Here is a 17,819-nt window from a genome sequence, read left to right as displayed (position 1 = left end):
AGCAAGCTCTGCACTGTCAGCATGAAGCCCTATGAGGGGTTTAAACTAACCAACCTTGAGATCATGACCTGGGCTGATCAAGAGTCAGATGCTTCATCAACTGAGCCACCCACACGTGCCCCCATTTCCTCCCCTTTTTAATGAAGACTTAGGTGTGTTCTTAACAAAAGGAGTTTAGTTTTGAAATAGTACGGTTGTACTGTGTTTTATTTATAAGAACTAAAAATCATGGAGAAAGAATGATTTTGGAAATTTCCCATAGTCTGACTTTAGACAATTTTATTTTGAGTAATAATTCTTGGGGCACCTGGCTGGCTCAGTCAGAAGAGCATGAGACTCTTGGTCTCAGGGTTGTGAGTTTGAGCCCCACGTTGGGTGTAGAGATTACATGCATACATACATACATACATACACTTTAAAAACTAATGACAACAGTTCTTGCGGAGAAAAACAATGGCATAAAAGGACCTTTGAATTTTTTTTCATGATTCAGAATAATCGGTTTTAGCTGGTAACTGACTTAATATTTAAACAGTTGTTTGAATGTCATAGAGCACAGAATAGTTTATCTATTGGCAATTTGTACTAAACAATTTGTGGCATTTGTACTAAACAATTAGATGCATTTGATCTCTAAATTAAGCAAGCAAGGGGCGCCTGGGTGGCGCAGTCGGTTAAGCGTCCGACTTCAACCAGGTCACGATCTCACGGTCCGTGAGTTCGAGCCCCGCGTCGGGCTCTGGGCTGATGGCTCAGAGCCTGGAGCCTGTTTCCGATTCTGTGTCTCCCTCTTTCTCTGCCCCTCGCCCGTTCATGCTCTGTCTCTCTCTGTCCCAAAAATAAATAAACGTTGAAAAAAAATTTTTTTTTAATTAAGCAAGCAAGAAAGTATTAGATCAAATATTCCAGCCAAATTAACATGATAGATAGGATTTATTCATGAAGGCGATGAGAAGTGACATCTGTTTTAAACTGTCTATAGGACTTTTAAATCCTGATCATCAATCTATCTGTATTTCATTGAGAGACTGTTTTAATATGTCGATATGTAGAGCTAACTTCCGCACTTATTTCCTTATTAGGGCAACGGTGGAGTGAACCACAGTTTGTACATATCTTTTAATCTAATTTTATACACTTTCTTAAACATTGTAACTACCTTCTTACCCTTTTAATCAGATAATCAGGAAATGTAAGCATTTAAAAGCCAAACTCACATTAAAAGAAAAAAATACGTTTTGACTCTTACTGCTTGCATTCTTTATCAGAGAATGCAGTTGGATGCTATCTGCTTTTCTATGAACTCACAAGGGTATTTTATCTAATAATGCTGTAGAAATAAATACATAGGATTTGAAAAATACAGTTGCTGCAGGGAAACCATATTGCCACTGCTCAGCTGCATTTAGCTGGAGAGATTGTAGAAGGTTAGGATTTGGTACTTTTACAATTTGTGCTTTTCATTACTTTTGACTCCAAACACTTTCTATTTTATAAATCAGTTTTTCCTGTCTTTAGTGTTTGGCTGTCTTTGCATATTTTTAAATAATAGTTACTTTGAACACATTTACTTGTTTAAAATCAGATCGTGGTACTTTTTTTTTTTTTTTTAACATTTATTTTTGAGAGAAAGAGTGCAAGCAGGGGAGGGGCAGAGAGAGAGGGAGACACAGAATCTGAAGCAGGCTCCAGGCTCTGAGCTGTCCACACAGACATGGGGCTCGAATCCACGAACTGTGGGATCATGACCTGAGCCAAAATTGGACATTTGAACGACTGAACCACCCAGGCACCCCAAGATCATAGTACTTTTGATTTTAAGAGTGATATAGCTATTAGTACCCCGGCAGATTTTTTGGAGTTGTGAGCAGGGAAGGAAATGATAGGAGATATGTTGGGGATTCCAGATTTGTTCTGGGATAATCCTATATACATGTGTCATGACATTTTTAAAATCTATTTCTGTAAGAAATAAGTTCCTTAAATGCCTGCTATTTGAGAGTATGTTGTTCTTCCTGGGTAGGGTTTTCATTGCTTTCTACTTTCTTCTGTGTTGAAGTTGAATTAAAATCCTGTAAGGGAAGGAAAACAGGCAGTTTTCTGAATGGGAAGGGGGAGCACTGGGTAAAATAGCAGGTGTTACACACATTCATTTTGAATTTTTTTTTCTTTAGCCACTAGTCTGGTTTCTTCTTTGTCCTATAAAATACTGGTTTGTCTAGTTCAGTGTCCAGACAGCTAATTTTAAGTCAAAGAAATGTTCTGCAGGGTTTGTAGAAAGATTTGTAGGAAGGATGGTGTAAAGATGGGAGCTCTTCGACAACTGTTGGCAAATTACAGGGTGACTCAGAAGTTCTTTAAATGCTTTTCAGTCTTGTCTCTTCTTTTCCGGACCTGCCCCTCAGATTTAAAAAAAAAAAAAAAACTGGTAAAATTATTTGAAGATGCCAGTCTTGATGTTCATAGCTGAGGTCACCTTTTTCTAGGAAGCTCTGGCAAACTCAGTCTTACTTGACAAACTGGTTATGCCCTTGAGAAGTGGAACATGCAGAAAGCTTCAGTCCTCATCAGACTCTAACTTAAACTCACTGTAAACCACACAGACCCACTGACTAAGGTAGAGTTTATTTCTGATTCTTCACTAAAATTGCTTCTTGCTCTCAGGCACTGCCTCCCTGCCCCTGTCTCCCTGCATCTTTCAGGCTCTTCTTGATACCACTAAGAGGTAAGAGGTTCCCATGTCCTTTCTCAAAGTCTACAGGTAATAAATATAGCTTGCACCGGGTTAGATTAAGAAAGTGGAGCTGACATTGGGGTTTTTCTTCTAGGTGAGCATGGGTGCTCATATCTGGAGTGAATTGTAGGCAGGATAAAGAAAAAAGACAGTTCTGAATCCTTTGGAGTTATTTTTTACTGTTGCTAAATTATTTTTTTTTTATGTTTTTAAAATGTTTTATTTTTATTTTTGAGAGAGAGACAGAGCACGAGCCGGGAGGGACAGAGAGAGAGAGGGAGAGACAGAATCTGAAGCAGGCTTCTGGCTCTGAGCTGTCAGAACAGAGCCCAACAGCACAAGGCTTGAACCCACAAACTGTGAGATCATGACCTGAGCCGAAGTCAGACACTTAACCGACTGAGCCACCCGGGAGCCCCATCAATGTACACATATAATTTAAATTTCTGCCCAAAAAACATATTTAAGGAGATGCCTGGCTGACTCAGTCGGTAGAGGGTATGACTCCTGTTCTTGAGGTTGTGGGTTTGAACCCCATGTTGGGTGTAGAGATTACTTAAAAGGGAAAAATCAAGGGGTACTTGGGTGGCTCAGTCAGTTAAGCATTCAGCTTTTTCTTATTTTTAAGATTTAAATTTATGTATTTATTTTGAGAGAGAGAGCACGCATGGAACAGGGAGGTGGTGGCAGAGAAAGAATCCCATGCAGACTCCACACTCAGTGCAGAGCCCGATGCGGGCTCGATCCCACATATCTGACATCATGACTGAGCCAAAAGCATCACTTAACCAGCTGAGCCACCCAGGTGCCCCAAGCATCCAATTCTTGATCTCAACTCAGATCTTGATCTCAGGGTCAGTTCAAGCCCCACCTTGGGCTCCGTGCTGGGCATGAAGCCCTACTTAAGAAAAAAAAAAAATCTTTAAGTAAGTAAGTAAAATAACATTTAAAACCAAAACTTAGTTATTTAGGACTTTTAAATCACGTATAAAAATGTAAGGAAGGGGCTTCTGGGTGCCTCCGTTGGTTGAGTGTCCAACTTTGGCTCAGATCATGATTTCACAGCTTGTGAGTTCGAGCCCTGTGGCGGGCTCTGTGCTGACAGCTCAGAGCCTGGAGCCTGCTTCAGATTCTGTGTCTCCCTCTCTTTCTGCCCCTCCCTCCCTCTTTGTCTCCCCCCCCCCCCCCCCCCCCCGTCTCTCTCTCAAAAAATTGAAAAAAATGTAAGGAAAATTAAAACTTTTGTATATAGCAAACACTCCTAAAATTCTAAATGCTACTCTTTAGAAGCATGTGACACTTCCAACCTAAGTATTAAAATGGGGAAAATGGAACTGAGGAGAAAAATAAATTCAATATGAAGTAACTCCTACTTCATTATAAGTTAATTTCAGTGTTGTGCTGTAACAATAGAAAATTAGATTGTAATCCAGTTGAATGGTGTGCTCACTCAAATCTTGAAAGGACCTATGTCTATATTGGCAAACTGGATGGTTAAGGTGCAAGTGGCTACAACTTAGATAGTTCTAGGCCCAAAAGATTTTCCAGTAGTGCTTTATGTATCTCTTCAAAGCAAAACTCCAGCATTCAGTCTTATATTATAGCTGCAGATTTTATAAGATGAACCACTTTTAATTGGGTAGGAGATCAAAAACCTGACATCACCAATAAACCTCAGCAATAGTTAGCTTGGTAGATTATCAACTTTATGTTTGTTTAACTCTAAGGATTCAAATGCATTTGAAGGCTTTTTTATGTGTCTTGGCTTTAAATTCTAATAGCTCTTTTTGGATCATCACTTTTCAGTAAAAGAAATTCTGTTAAAAACATCCTATTATATTGCAAGTGATCAGAAAATTTTGCCTAACAGAACAAGCGTGGGGTATATCTAGAGGTGAGTTTAAGAGCCCTTCAGAAGAAGAGACATGAATTGTAATCTGGTTTGAATAAATAATGAAAAATACATCCCAATTTATAAGAAGAGACGAAACTAAAAAAAAAAAAAAAAAAAAATGGAATTTGTATGAACTTGAATGGTGGCAGGATCACATGTTCACTGTCTTCGTTTCTTAATATTTTTATAACCCAGGATATTAAGTGAACACTGATTTGGTCCTCAGTAAATACTTAATGAATTTGTTAATCCATAGTAACAAAATTATACAATATAACAAATTTGACTGGTGTGAACTTTCATAACTTTCATTAACTAGCCCACCTGGACTTCTTGGCATAGATCCTTTAACTAGAAAACTGATGCAGTTGTAAACAGTAGCACAAGAGAAACCGTGTTTATTGCAGTCCCAGAAGGTGCCCCGTATCTGAAACAGTGCTCACAAGGCTTTGTTACATGTTTTCATTTAAATTTATATAACCTACACATATGAGAAGAAAGGAAGAAGAAAACACCAACTTAAAAAGAAGCTGTTTTTGTAAATGTCCTTTGGAAACCTAGCTTGAAACTCAGAGCACAATAAATAAGTACGAGGTTGGCAGAACACATCATGTGGTGAATTTTGATTTCGAAGCTAGCTTAGGAAAAGCCTATGTAATCTTGTATTAGAAAGTTAGTAGAGGGGCGCCTGGGTGGCTCAGTCAGTTAAGTGTCTGACTCTGGATTTCAGCTCAGGTCATAATCTCACAGTTCGTGGGATTGGGGCCAACATAGGAGTCTGCTCTGTCAGCACAGAGCCTGATTGGGATTCTCTCTCTTCCTCTCTCTGCCCCTCTCCCACTCACACACTCTCTTTCTCTCAAAATAAATAAACATTAAAAAAAAAAGAAAAAAGAACTTTCTCTCCTCCCCATTTATTAAAAAAAGAAAGAAAAAGTTGGTATAATATTAACAAAGGAAAATTATTTGACTTGGAATTGTGTTTTTATCTTTCTTGTGCTTATGATGTGGGGGGTGCACAAACTCACCAAACACAAGTAAATAAGCAGCTTTTCTGAAGGCAGTAGAGCTGTGGCAGTTATTCTTCACTGCATTGTAATTTTGCTGCAGAACCTGTAACTCCTCAGATACAAGAGTAATACCTTTAATCTTCTTAACCGTGATTCACTTCATAACTTGACCCACAGCTGTAGTAGAGAAAAGGAACAAGGAGAAGGAATGTTCATGTAATGACTGGACAGAAAGCAAAGTAACAGGAAGGTGGGGGGCTGCAGAAGGGCTTTATGTGAGAAAATGTGTGGGTGCCTGAGAGAAATTGAGTCGTTAGTTATAAATAGGAAGAGGGTGAGGGGAACACAACATTCACTTTACCTTCCCTTCTTTGCCCTCAGAGGATGATGTCAGAAGATTCTCTGTTCTAGATCATTCCTGGGTCAATTATTAAGGACAAGTTGGAAAGGGAGATTTTAGTGGCCTTTCTCTAGATAAATGTTCGTGACTTCTGAACGTATCTCCCCAAGTATTAACCAAGAACATTACGTTTAGTATGTAAAGTGTGAAGTGCTTTCTGAGGCCTCTGAATTCTTGGAGTAAGGCACAGTGGCTCTCAGCATAACAACTGTAAAACATGTGGCCTCAACCCACACAGACTTTGTGGCCCATCTGAAGAGCAAACTAGCTTATTTGACACAATTGGAGAATAACACAGGAAGGAGTCAGAGGGCTTTGGGACTTCATGTAGGCCTTGAAAAAATGGGTATGATTTCAAAAAGTGGACAGAATGGGAAGGTAAAGGCATTATTCAGAGGGAAGAGACAACATGAACTAAGATGTGGTATTGAGAAAGAAACATCGTAGGTAGAAGGGATGGTAAGGTATTGATTGTTGTGGGAAATAATGGGAAATAAAATGGAATCAGGTGAGTACGGCCAGATACTAGAGAACCATTAAAACGAGAACATTTGTCCACTTGGTCTGGTGGATAATAAAGAGGTTTGACATTTGTACAGAGGAATAATGTTACTTTCTCCACCATCATGCCACCCGGGCTTTTACTTGGGAATGGAAGGATGGTAGGATTTGAGTGATTCTGTAGGCCTTTTGTGACAAGATGAACCTAATCATAATGATTATGTGGATGAAAATGAATCTTTTTGAAAAAGGGTCCAAAAAATGAACTACAAAGAAGCTGTGCTGCCATAAGATCATCGTTGCCAGACAAACGATGCATCAAACATTTGGTGTGTTACTAGAAAGTAACAATAGAAGATGATATAGGGAAATCACAGCTTTTGAACAGTTACTCAAAAGGAACGTATTTCTCAGAGATCTAAAATTAATCAGATAAATGAAATAAATGAGTTTATCAAGTTTCAGAAACCTAGTCAAGAAATACCAATTGCCAAACCAGTTATTTCACTTAAAGTGTTTGCTGCTACAGGGCGCCTGGGTGGCTCAGTCAGTTAAGCATCTGACTCTTGATCTCAGCTCAGGTCATGATCTCACAGTTGGTGGGGTTGAGCCCCAGGTCGGGCTCTGCACTGATGAGCCTGCTTGGGATTCTCTCTCCCCTCTCAACAACCCCCCCCCCCCCACTCATTCTCTGTGTTTCTCTCTCAGTAAATAAATAAACTTTAAAAAAAGTGTTTGCTGTTAACAAGAAGCTTAGTGTCCCAGAATCTGAGTTCAAGGGCAGTTTCTTTTTTTTTTTTTTTTTTAATTTTTTTTTTTTTCAACATTTATTTATTTTTGGGACAGAGAGAGACAGAGCATGAACAGGGGAGGGGCAGAGAGAGAGGGAGACACAGAATCGGAAACAGGCTCCAGGCTCTGAGCCATCAGCCCAGAGCCTGACGCGGGGCTCGAACTCCCGGACCGCGAGATCGTGACCTGGCTGAAGTCGGACGCTTAACCGACTGCGCCACCCAGGCGCCCCTCAAGGGCAGTTTCAAGTGGTCTGAAAGGATGATGCTCCAAAGTGGGTCAGCCTCATGGTAAAGAACCAGCCTAGCTGTCAGCATCTGCTGAATGATTTTGGTGCAAGACCGATCTCTCTGTAGTGCTGTGGTCTAGTAGCTTCAGTTCAAGCTAGGTTATATACTGGATCAGATAGACAGTTTTTTAAAATGCATTTTCTGGAACAGTGAACAAAATGGCCAAGAAACTTGGAATGAAGCCTATCCAAAAAAAAAAAAAAAATGAAGAAGAGCTCACTACATCATGAGAACTTAACCCCTCTGTGGCTGTTTTTGTGTCTCCCTCTCTCTCTGCACCTCCCCCACTTGTGCGCTCTCTCTCAAAAATAAAAACACTAAAAAAAAAAAAGAAAAGAAAAGAAAAAAGAAAGAATTTGAGCCAGGGGATAGTAAATACAACATTTCATGTTTCATTCCTCAGGATATTTATTATTTTTAAATACCGTTGTATATTTAAGCTGTATTTACCAAACTTACCTAATTGTAAGATAATTGGGACCCTTGTCAAAAATATAGATTTTCAAATCTCCTAGAATCAGTTTCCAGGCAGGGGCCTAGAGAACTGTGTTTTTACCAAATATTCTGGATGAATTATATCCTCAGCCAATTTCAGGAAACACTGACTTATGCCAGTTCAATATGCCTGAACGCTGGCAAGTTGTCATTGCGTTAAGATAATGTGTTACATGGAATTTGCTTGTTCAAGTGATAGATGTTACTATATCATGTGGCAGTTGAAGCATGATAAATATTAATGTCGACAGACTCGTAAGTTTAGGGTTAACAGCGTATCTTTTGTGTGGAATTTTTCTGTCCTCTGCAAAATACTGGGTGTGTGGAAGTAAAGACACACTCAAAACTAAGCACTAGTCTACATCCCCATCTCGAAGGTGCTTTTCTAGGGTATAGGAGGCTGTCGGTCCTGTTAGGGCATTCTTAGTACATTTGATATCTGTACTTTCCCATTTTGTCTTCCTTCTGGGAATGCATATTCTCAAGGATACTTCTCTCATCTAAGAACATTTGCGTGTGTCCTCAAAGTACTGAAACTTCTACAGTTATCTTTTGTGCAGTTCGAGTTGTGCGTAGACCTTAGCCAAAGGCCAGTCTAAAGCAAATGTCTTAGAAGGAAGGTGCCTTTTCCTCTTACTGGTTATTTTTTCTGTGGATAAAAATCTTAACACTTGTAATCTTGTCGCATTGTAATAAAGCTCTGCATTGTCCAGCACCTGTTAAATTGTTGCAAAATTGAGGGACTCAAAAATATCTAAGCTGGCTTGTTTGTTTGATTTGTTAAACTGGAGGTTGTTTCTGCTTCTCCAAACCTGTTGGTCTTTTTGTTCTAAGCAAGTCTGGTCACGGTTCCCAAACAACAACCAAATCACACTGTCCTGCATTTCTCAAAACCGTTGACAATCTAGGCAAGACAGAAACACACAAAAAGTAAAATAAGTACAGCGGACACTGCCTGGCAGTTTCATAGTACAGGAATGACACAGACAGTAAAACCTAAATTCCTGGGAGAGAGAGTTGATTATCTGTAAATTTATGAACAGATACAACTGCTCTTCTCTCTGACAGAGGAAAAAATGTCTGAACACCTCTGTGGCATCTTCTAAGAAAGGCATGCACATGTTTATCCAGTGCTTTCTTCATTTCTTTGCAGGCACGTTCCTATGGGACCTCCCTTCTTCTTTTGCACACTGTCCTGCTTAAGTGTTATTTCTCATGAGCATCTTTAGGGTTTCTTAAGGATATTTCTCAGACTCCTGAAGCAGATATAATCAGAACAGCTGAATGGGCATAAGAGGAACTGGAATCAAATCAGAGTCAGACTTTCAGGGGACTTCTGCTTTCTAGTCCTGAGAAGATGGTGATTTGCGTTGGCATAGGCTCTGGGGATCAGATAGTTTGTTTTCCCGTCTGTATCCCAGTATTGGCCTTTCAAGTCTCGCCTTGCGCCTGCCTCTTCATCTCTTTTACACCACCACAGGCAGGCAGCAAGGTCAACCGAGTGCCTGAATTTTACTCCAGGTGAAAGAATTCAGAGATACAACATGTGTATTGGCAACGTAAATCACATATCCTAGCCTCAGTTCTTTTCTCCCTAGAGAGACACAAGCCTAAAGCTTTGTACACTTCCTGGGGCTCCCTTTGGCTGTGCCCCTTTGCATCAGACCTTTCTGTTTGGTTCTGTTCTTTAGCTCTCAAGTTCTTTACACCTCAAGGCTTGGCTTCCACTCCTAGACCATCATTTACCCATTTGGATTTCTGGAAGAGAAGGGGCTTTTCCTCTCAAAGTTCCTTTCTCTTGATCCTACCCCTCTTCTTCCTGTGTCACCACTCCTCTCTAACCTACCGCTTCAGAAACCACATTTCCAGCCTCTGAAGGCTCCCCTGAGCTCTGTGTGTGCACACACACTTTATTCCTTTCTCCTATCCCTTGCCCTAAGGCGCACAAGAAGTTGGACTTCTACTCCTTGACCTTAACCTGAACAAGCTTTTGTTCCGCCTCCCATTCCTCTGAAAGATAGAGTTCTAAAAATGGGCTCCCATCCCCATTTTCCCTTGGAAGTCCTATTCATGAATTTATAGAGCATATTTGCACATTACCAGTAATCACTGTCTTAATATATGAGCTTGTATAGTTGTATTTTAATAAGAGCTTTGCTGTTGTATTTGGAGATTGGCCCTCAAATCTAGCTTACTTTGGGGAGGCTTATGTCTCCGTCTTTACCATTCAAGACCAAACTTAGTCAGATGTGAATGTGCACTAATTAAATAGCACATCTTTAAACAAAATTTTTTTTATGGAAAGTGTTTTGTCAGACCATGCAAATGAATCGGCCAGGCTGTTAGAAGGCTTTACCAGAGCTCAAGTTTGAGCTGTTTGTCTAGAACCGTTGTGTCTGACCCTGAGAGGTTATCTCTCGGAGTTGTAAGTAACAGCGTGGATGTGCCGTAGTTCATATTCAGGCCTCCGTTGCTGTTTACTAGTTCAGGATCTCTACTGTGTTGTTGCCTGGTTAAAACTCAGTTATAGTAAAATATTCATCCAACAAGATGTCTGATCAATATCCATCTATTAAATCTGCTTTCTTTACTTTCATTTCAGATTTGTCCAATATGTGCAGCATTACCTGGAGGCGATCCTAATCATGTCACGGATGACTTTGCAGCTCATCTTACACTTGAACACAGAGCCCCTAGAGATTTAATATCCTTTTAAGAGGCAAGAAGGGATAGAGTTGTTTGTAATGTTTGTCATTTTGATTATTTTTAAGGACAATATACCCAAAGAGATAAACTAACTTCCAATTTATTTGAGTTTATTTGACCTTTCCTAAAAGTGACTCGGTGTTGAGATGCAATTTATTTCTCTTGTTACATGCTGTGCCCGTCACATGAACAACACTCACTGAAAGCCGCCTTGCTCGTCATCTTCACTTCGTTTCGGTCAGATGCCCTTAAGACCCTTTGCCCAGGTGATAAGTCTTCAGCAGGGTGTTTTCATACGAAAGAGGAAAACACTAATCTGAATTAAAATCTAGTTGAGTACAAGGAGAATTTATGTGCTTCCCCTCTGTGTCCTCTGTTGCCGGTACCCCATTCTAGTGGGGGATGATGAGCAGGAGTGCATGCCGGGGCTCCTCTCCCTTGGGAGCCCCTTTCTCCAGAGACTGTCATTCCCCGCCCAGTCTCTGAGTAGGATCGCATCAGTTCACGGCCAGCTCTGAAGTCCTTTCCTGCTTTCCTTTCTGCTTCCCCTTCGCAAGTCTGTCTCTCAGCAGTTGCTGGTGATGTTCCCTGTGATCTTCAAGAGATGAACGGCCCACCGGAGTAATTAATTTTGTGCGCTGTGTGCTTCTCGTCTCAAGTTATGAATTGTTTTTCGAAAACTGTCACCTATTAACTCAGGGGTCCATTTTCATGTAAAGGTTTCAGTATTCATTGCAGTTTGAAGTGGTTCAAGAGCTAATCACGACTTTCCTCTTTGCCAGACTTTATTCTGATTTCTTTGATTGCCTCCCGGCAACCATAATCCAGCCATGGTCCTACTGAGGAAGAAACTGGCTTGACGGTTTTCTTGTCCCCCAGCTCCCATCCCTTGCTCACAGTTCCCAATGTTCTAATTGGCAGCATGGCCCTTCGGAGTTAGGGGAATAAAAGAAAACAAAAGCGAATACAAAGATATGGAGCCAACCTAAGAAATGAGAATGTCAGCCAGACCTGAGCCAGTCAAGGACAGAGGAACAGATGACACCACTTTTCCTCTCTCCTAAGTGCTGAGGACATGAAAGCATAATGAAGAAAGTTGTGATTTTTTTTTGTTTTTTTCTTGAAGAGAATAAGAAAACCTGAATGGGCCAAGAATACTTAAGTCTTTGAGTCACTTCACATTTTATATGAAAGAATCTTAAAACAATACGGAGCAGGGTTATGCTTGATCCCTGTTCTGCACCATCTTCATGGAGAAGCTAGGCAAGTAATTGCAAGCCAGGCTGTTATCCTGAATCCTGAACTTTTTCAGCAAGTTCGGGGTCCTGTAATGAAATTAGTATCCATTCAGTAGAATGTCCCGTGTCACCTACATCCATTTTTGTGAGATTTTTATAAGTCCCTGGTTATCAAGAGAACATTAAATTATGCAAAATAAAAATAGGAGAAGGCATATGTTACATTTTAGATTCCTAACCAGTATTGCCATTAAGCTCTGGAAAACAAAACGTTGACATTGCAGTTATCCTGGAAATATACTGATTTTTCAGGTTCTTCGAGTGATTCTGTGTGGTGACTTTGTCATGAGGGAATAGCTTCTCTCCGAACCTCATAGGCACCAGAATTTTTTTTTTTTTCTGTTTAGATGGAACCTTCCTAAAGTGTACTTTTTACACCTAGATGCTTTTTTAAAAACAAAATATGGTGATCATAACATTACTTCCTGTAAAACCTAAGCCATTATCATGAATACCATGATGAAACAGTACACATTATAATGGCACCTGAGGGCTTCAGTAATCACTCATCCTATCCTTAAATCACTCCAAAATCATCGGCTGAAAACTGGGAAGCCAGCAAAGTTATTCTGCACCAGGGCGCCTGGGTGGCTTAAGTCGGTTAGGTGTCCCGACTTTGGATCAGGTCATGATGTCACGATTCATGAGTCTGAGCCCCACATCAGGCTTTCTGCTGTCAGCATAGAGCCCACTTAAGATCCTCTGTCCCCCACTCCCTCTCTGCCTCTCACCTTCTTGCGCTCTCCCTCTGGATCTCTCAAAAATATTTTCAATAAACATTTTTTTAAAAAAGTCATTCTGTACCATATAGCTGTTCCGTGTACTGCTTTGAAAGAAAAGTCTCTGGCTGTGCTTTACCCATACATTTGCCTGTGTGGAAACACAAGGTTGTCTTCATGAGTTTGGGCGGCTGTTTGCTGTTCAGGACCTTCTTTACTTACTCATGTCTTCATGAGTTTGGGCGGCTGTTTGCTGTCAGCTGTAGAAGGTGGGTTAGGCTGCTAGCTTTGACTTTTGTTTTGTTTTGTTTTTTTTAAGTAATTTCTTCTGACAGCCAGCCAGGCACCCCTCGGAATTTGACCTCTTGATAAATGTGGTGTTACTCTCTCTCTGTCCACTGCTATTAAAAAATTCAAATCTAGTTTTCAGTTTAGCAGCAGCATTAAAAAACAACTTGAAGACAGATTAATAACCAAAAGGAGTCTTTTATTCCTGAATTTAAATTATTCATGCAGGGGGCACCTGGCTGGCTCAGTCAGAGAGCATGCAACTCTTGATCTCAGGTTGGTGAGTTCGAGCCCCATGTTGGGTGTAGAGATTACTTAGATAAATAAAACCTAAAAAACTGTAAAAATGTAAATAAAACTGCTCATACCGTTCTTTTCTATTCCAGATGATAATTGAGACTTGATTAGCATAGCTCCCCTCAGATAAAAAAATTGATGCTTATTAATTTTGGTTACTTCAGTATGAACATATATGAAATTCAGCCCTGAGGTCAGGGTAAGGCGATGCCTTATCTTGGGAGTCTGACCCAATGGTGCCCTTTACCCCACCCGGTTATTGTCGCTGGAGGCTAGGAAGAAATTTGTTCCTATCTGGAAAAACATTTTTCCCTTTGAAACACACACACACACACACACACACACACACACACACACACACACACTCACACTCACTCACTCATTCACTCACATGTTGCTTTGTATTTGAGTGTCTTTTTTTTTTAGCGTTAATAGCCCTTGTAGATATGGTTGTGATGTTTGCATTCTAAATGAAATGTGCTATTTTTAAATGCTTACAATTTAGGAAATCTGCATGTCTGTCTAACAGGGGCTCGAGTGATTTTTTTTTTTTTCTTTCTGTGAAATACTTGGGTTCTTTTCTTAACTTTGGAGTTACGATGAATCGAGTGGTGTTCGACATGTACGTAGAATGTTTCACCCTGGCCGGGGACTAGGAGGTCCTCGTGCTCGTAGATCAAACATGCACTTTACTAGCAGTTCTACTGGTGGACTTTCTTCCTCTCAGAGTTCATATTCTCCAAGCAATAGGGAGGCCATGGATCCTATAGCTGGTAAGTTAGTTTCCCATTAATAAAGGAAATGGCCAGGGAGGGGGCCTTCCTTTAAAATGTTTTGGTGGAATTTGTGGTTTTAGTCTCTCATCATGCTCCTACATTCCTTCACAGAACTTCCCCAAATTTTATTAGTATGAAATATTTTAAAAGTGGGCAACATAAAGTAGTTCATATCATTCTGACATTTCTTTAAGCACTTAGAGCAGAAGATACTAAGAAATGGCTCTGGGTTCTATTTGTGGCCTGTATTGAAACCCAAGAAAATGATCAAAGATTTCAGAGTCGGAAGACTTTCAGAGTTCCATGGTTCAACCCCCCAAACACACAGATAATAAAACTAATTGACAAGACTAGAGAATTAAGCTCTTCTCATAGAAGAAAGTAAAGTAGGAGTTTCTCTGTTCTTGCCTTGATTTGAGAACTATACTCTTAGGGAACATACTAAAAAGTATGTGTTTCAGTAGCTTGAGAAAATCTTATTTAAAAAACGACAACATTTGAATATGTAGTTCATAGCCAAGTCCTCTGGGCTTAGTACATGACCAACCTGGGAAGCCAGCAGCAGAGCAAAGAGGTTGGAGGTGAAAATACAATGTCAGAAATCACAGTAGCCTGAGACTGTAAGATGCACGAAACACAGACAGGCTAAGGTAAGACTCTGGGAAGCCTGTACAAGTTCTGAAATGTGTGCGCATGGTGAATATGTGCCTGAAAATCGTGATGCACCTTGCAGAACACCCTGGGACGCTGGTAAGTGTGGATCTGTGGTACAAACTAGGAACAGTTTTACTCATACAATGTTCTTTAAAATGTACAGACCTACAGATATAACCTCTAAATTCCAAATGTGCTTTGGGCATTTGGATGTGCAATAAACCCTGTGAACTGAGTTTTGGGGATTTTAAAAAATACTTCTTCATCCAAAGGGAATATTTACCTACTGTCTTTGTTAGTAGGCTTTTTGTAAAAGTTCATTTCTGGAAACAAAATTCAAAAGTGAGAAATTCTTTCCAATTTTTTCTGCTGATGGAAATTAGTTTATTTTAGTTGTAGGCTATATGAAAGAATGGTGTAAGAACCTGTGGGATAAAACAACAGTGAGCTAGAAAACAGAAACACCCGTTAAAGAATTTTAACGACGAAGAGTATTTGCTAGTAAGGCAGACAATTCCACGTAATTCCATGTAAGCTAGGTGGAACTCTCCCATGTGGGACAAGGCGCTTCCTGCACCCTACTTAGATGAGGACTCAGGGACAAAGGTCCACATTGCTCTTGGTGAGTTCAACCTTATCGAAAGAAGAGAGTCTGGATTGTAACAGGCCACTAACTAGGCTGTACAGTCAGGAGCCAGTCAGCCTTACTGAACATCACCAGTGATAGTCCAGTGGTACTCCAGGACTCTCAAATGACAGTACCAGAAAGTACCAGAGACAAGGCAAAGGTGAGTGGTGCAAGGGTCACAGAAATGATCTGGGCCTCTTGGATGTAATTCGGATCATCATTCAATCATTGAGTAAATGTTTGAGGCCTACTATGCGCCAGGCACTGTTCTAGGAGCTGGAATAGTATAAATGGTAGACTTGACCCCTTCTTTCATGGAGCTTGTATGGAGAAGGTTTATATTATGATTGGGCCAGCAGATGATCCACTTTAATTTACTACAATATTGAGAGAAAGTATAACTAAATTAGTCCATTAAGCAACAATCTTTTATGTTCTGCTTAAAAATAATTGTATGCGGGTTAATATTCATGGATTTGCATTCTCCATGCCCAACAGCCGCTACCTCCAGGAGGCATCCTAAAAGGTACCGAGGGGCGGCGCCTGGCTGACTCAGTCAGTAGAGCATGCGACTCCTGGTCTTGGGATTGTTAAATTCAAGACCCACGTCGAGTGTAGAGATTACGACCTACAAATAAAATCTTTAATAAAAAGAAAGGTGCTGAGCTCCCAGCTGAACTTTGTGTTGCCATGGATACCCACCTGCCTGTTGGCCATCGTTTTTAATGCTCCTCTAAAAGCGCGACCTTCAGCCTTTTGTTTCCCGCAGCATCTAACGAGACATTAACCCCCTTCGTTTCCGTTGGCAGAGCTGCTGTCTCAGCTGTCAGGAGTGAGGCGGTCCGCGGGAGGACAGCTTAACTCTTCGGGCCCTTCCGCTTCGCAGTTGCAGCAGCTGCAGATGCAGCTGCAGCTGGAGCGGCAGCACGCGCAGGCGGCGCGGCAGCAGCTGGAGACCGCCCGCAACGCCACCCGGCGCGCTAACACGAGCGGCGTCACCACCACGATCACGCAGTCCACGGCAGCGACCAACATCGCCAACACGGAAAGCAGTCCGCAGACTGTCCACAATTCCCAGTTTCTTTTAACAAGGTAGCTCGTCTGTCCACACAGCTTTGACAAGCAGTGGTTGGCTGGCACCACGTGGTCTGAAATGATCTTTTCTCTCTTGTGCCTTGTCCGTGTTCTTAAAGGCTGTGTTTGATCCGACCCTTAAAACTCACGATCTCTCCGCAAAACCGCATATTCAGTATTTCCCCGAGAATGTGAAGAATAGTGGTTAACACAGAACTGCTAGTGGTCTCGTTCTGACAGTCAATTATCATCTCATGTGAATTTTTTCCCCGTTTTGCCCATACAACTGAAACACCATTCTCATTACATTCTGGGGACATATTAGGTATCTTTATTGTCATAATTAACATTGCTTTCCTTTTATTGCCAGTTTCAGTCAGCTGTGAAACATAAAAGGTAGGGGAGAGGATTTCACAACATAGTGGTTTTCTCCTGAGAATTTCTAAAGAAGCAGGATTTAAGTTCTTGAAATTGGCACAAACAAAAGTGACAGTTTTCAAAAGTTTTTACCATAATGCAACAAATACTGTGTGCAGTACATACAGTAAATGGCTTTACTGGATGGAATAGAGTTCTTACCTGCTTCTGAAAACTACCATCAGCAACTGAACATCTTTTTCTCTCAAGCCTGTCGGCATTTTATGTGACTTTTAAGAACATAAGGAATTTTAGAAAGAGCAGTGATGAGAAGACTTAGGCTCAACAGGTAGTGAACCTGGAATAATCTGGGCCTTTAACAGAGCATAGAGGAATATGAAGTAAAAACTGGGAAGTGAAGGAGAGAAGCAGTGTAATGTATCAGTTACCTCCAAACTGATGCTAGAAGACAATATTAGTTCTCTGTATATTTCATTTATATCATACCTGTAAATGTCTCTGTTGGTACAGTGGCACCTGTGCCTAGTTACAAATAATATGTTTTGGATGCAGAATAAAAAATGATTGCGGACCCCTGTCTAGAGCCCCAGGTTTGCCACTACCTAGTTCGGACCTTTGGCAGATCACGTCTCTATACCTCAGTCTTATCATCAACAGCCTATGAGTTTTGCCTCATGAGAAAGAGAATTATTTTGAGGATGAAATGGAATATTGGTATATGTACGGTCTAGCTCAGTATCTGACATATAATAAAGGCCCAATTAATGGTTCCCGTTATTCTCGTTTGTTAGGGGCTAAGGAGGAGGTTTCAGGTGGGGGAATTTACCTTGGGATTATCTCTGCAAAGACAGTAACTGTGCTTGGTGATTACCAGAAAATGTTGCT

General features: G+C 40.7%; 1 protein-coding gene across 1 annotated transcript in view; it reads left to right on the top strand.

Moving 5' to 3' along the window:
• Positions 1 to 17,819, top strand: part of KCMF1 (potassium channel modulatory factor 1) — a 78,861-nt gene that overhangs the window by 58,185 nt on the left and 2,857 nt on the right. Inside the window, exons 4-6 of the mRNA XM_086700725.1 lie at positions 10,719 to 10,809; positions 14,012 to 14,197; positions 16,292 to 16,574. Of these exons, the coding sequence (XP_086556851.1) occupies positions 10,719 to 10,809; positions 14,012 to 14,197; positions 16,292 to 16,574 (560 nt within the window). The remainder of the gene's footprint in view (positions 1 to 10,718; positions 10,810 to 14,011; positions 14,198 to 16,291; positions 16,575 to 17,819) is intronic.

This window comes from Puma concolor, chromosome A3 (genome assembly GCF_028749965.1).
Source record: "Puma concolor isolate L17-30 chromosome A3, mPumCon1.1.hap2, whole genome shotgun sequence".
NCBI lineage: Eukaryota > Metazoa > Chordata > Mammalia > Carnivora > Felidae > Puma > Puma concolor.
This window is presented reverse-complemented; position numbering and strand designations above follow the sequence as displayed.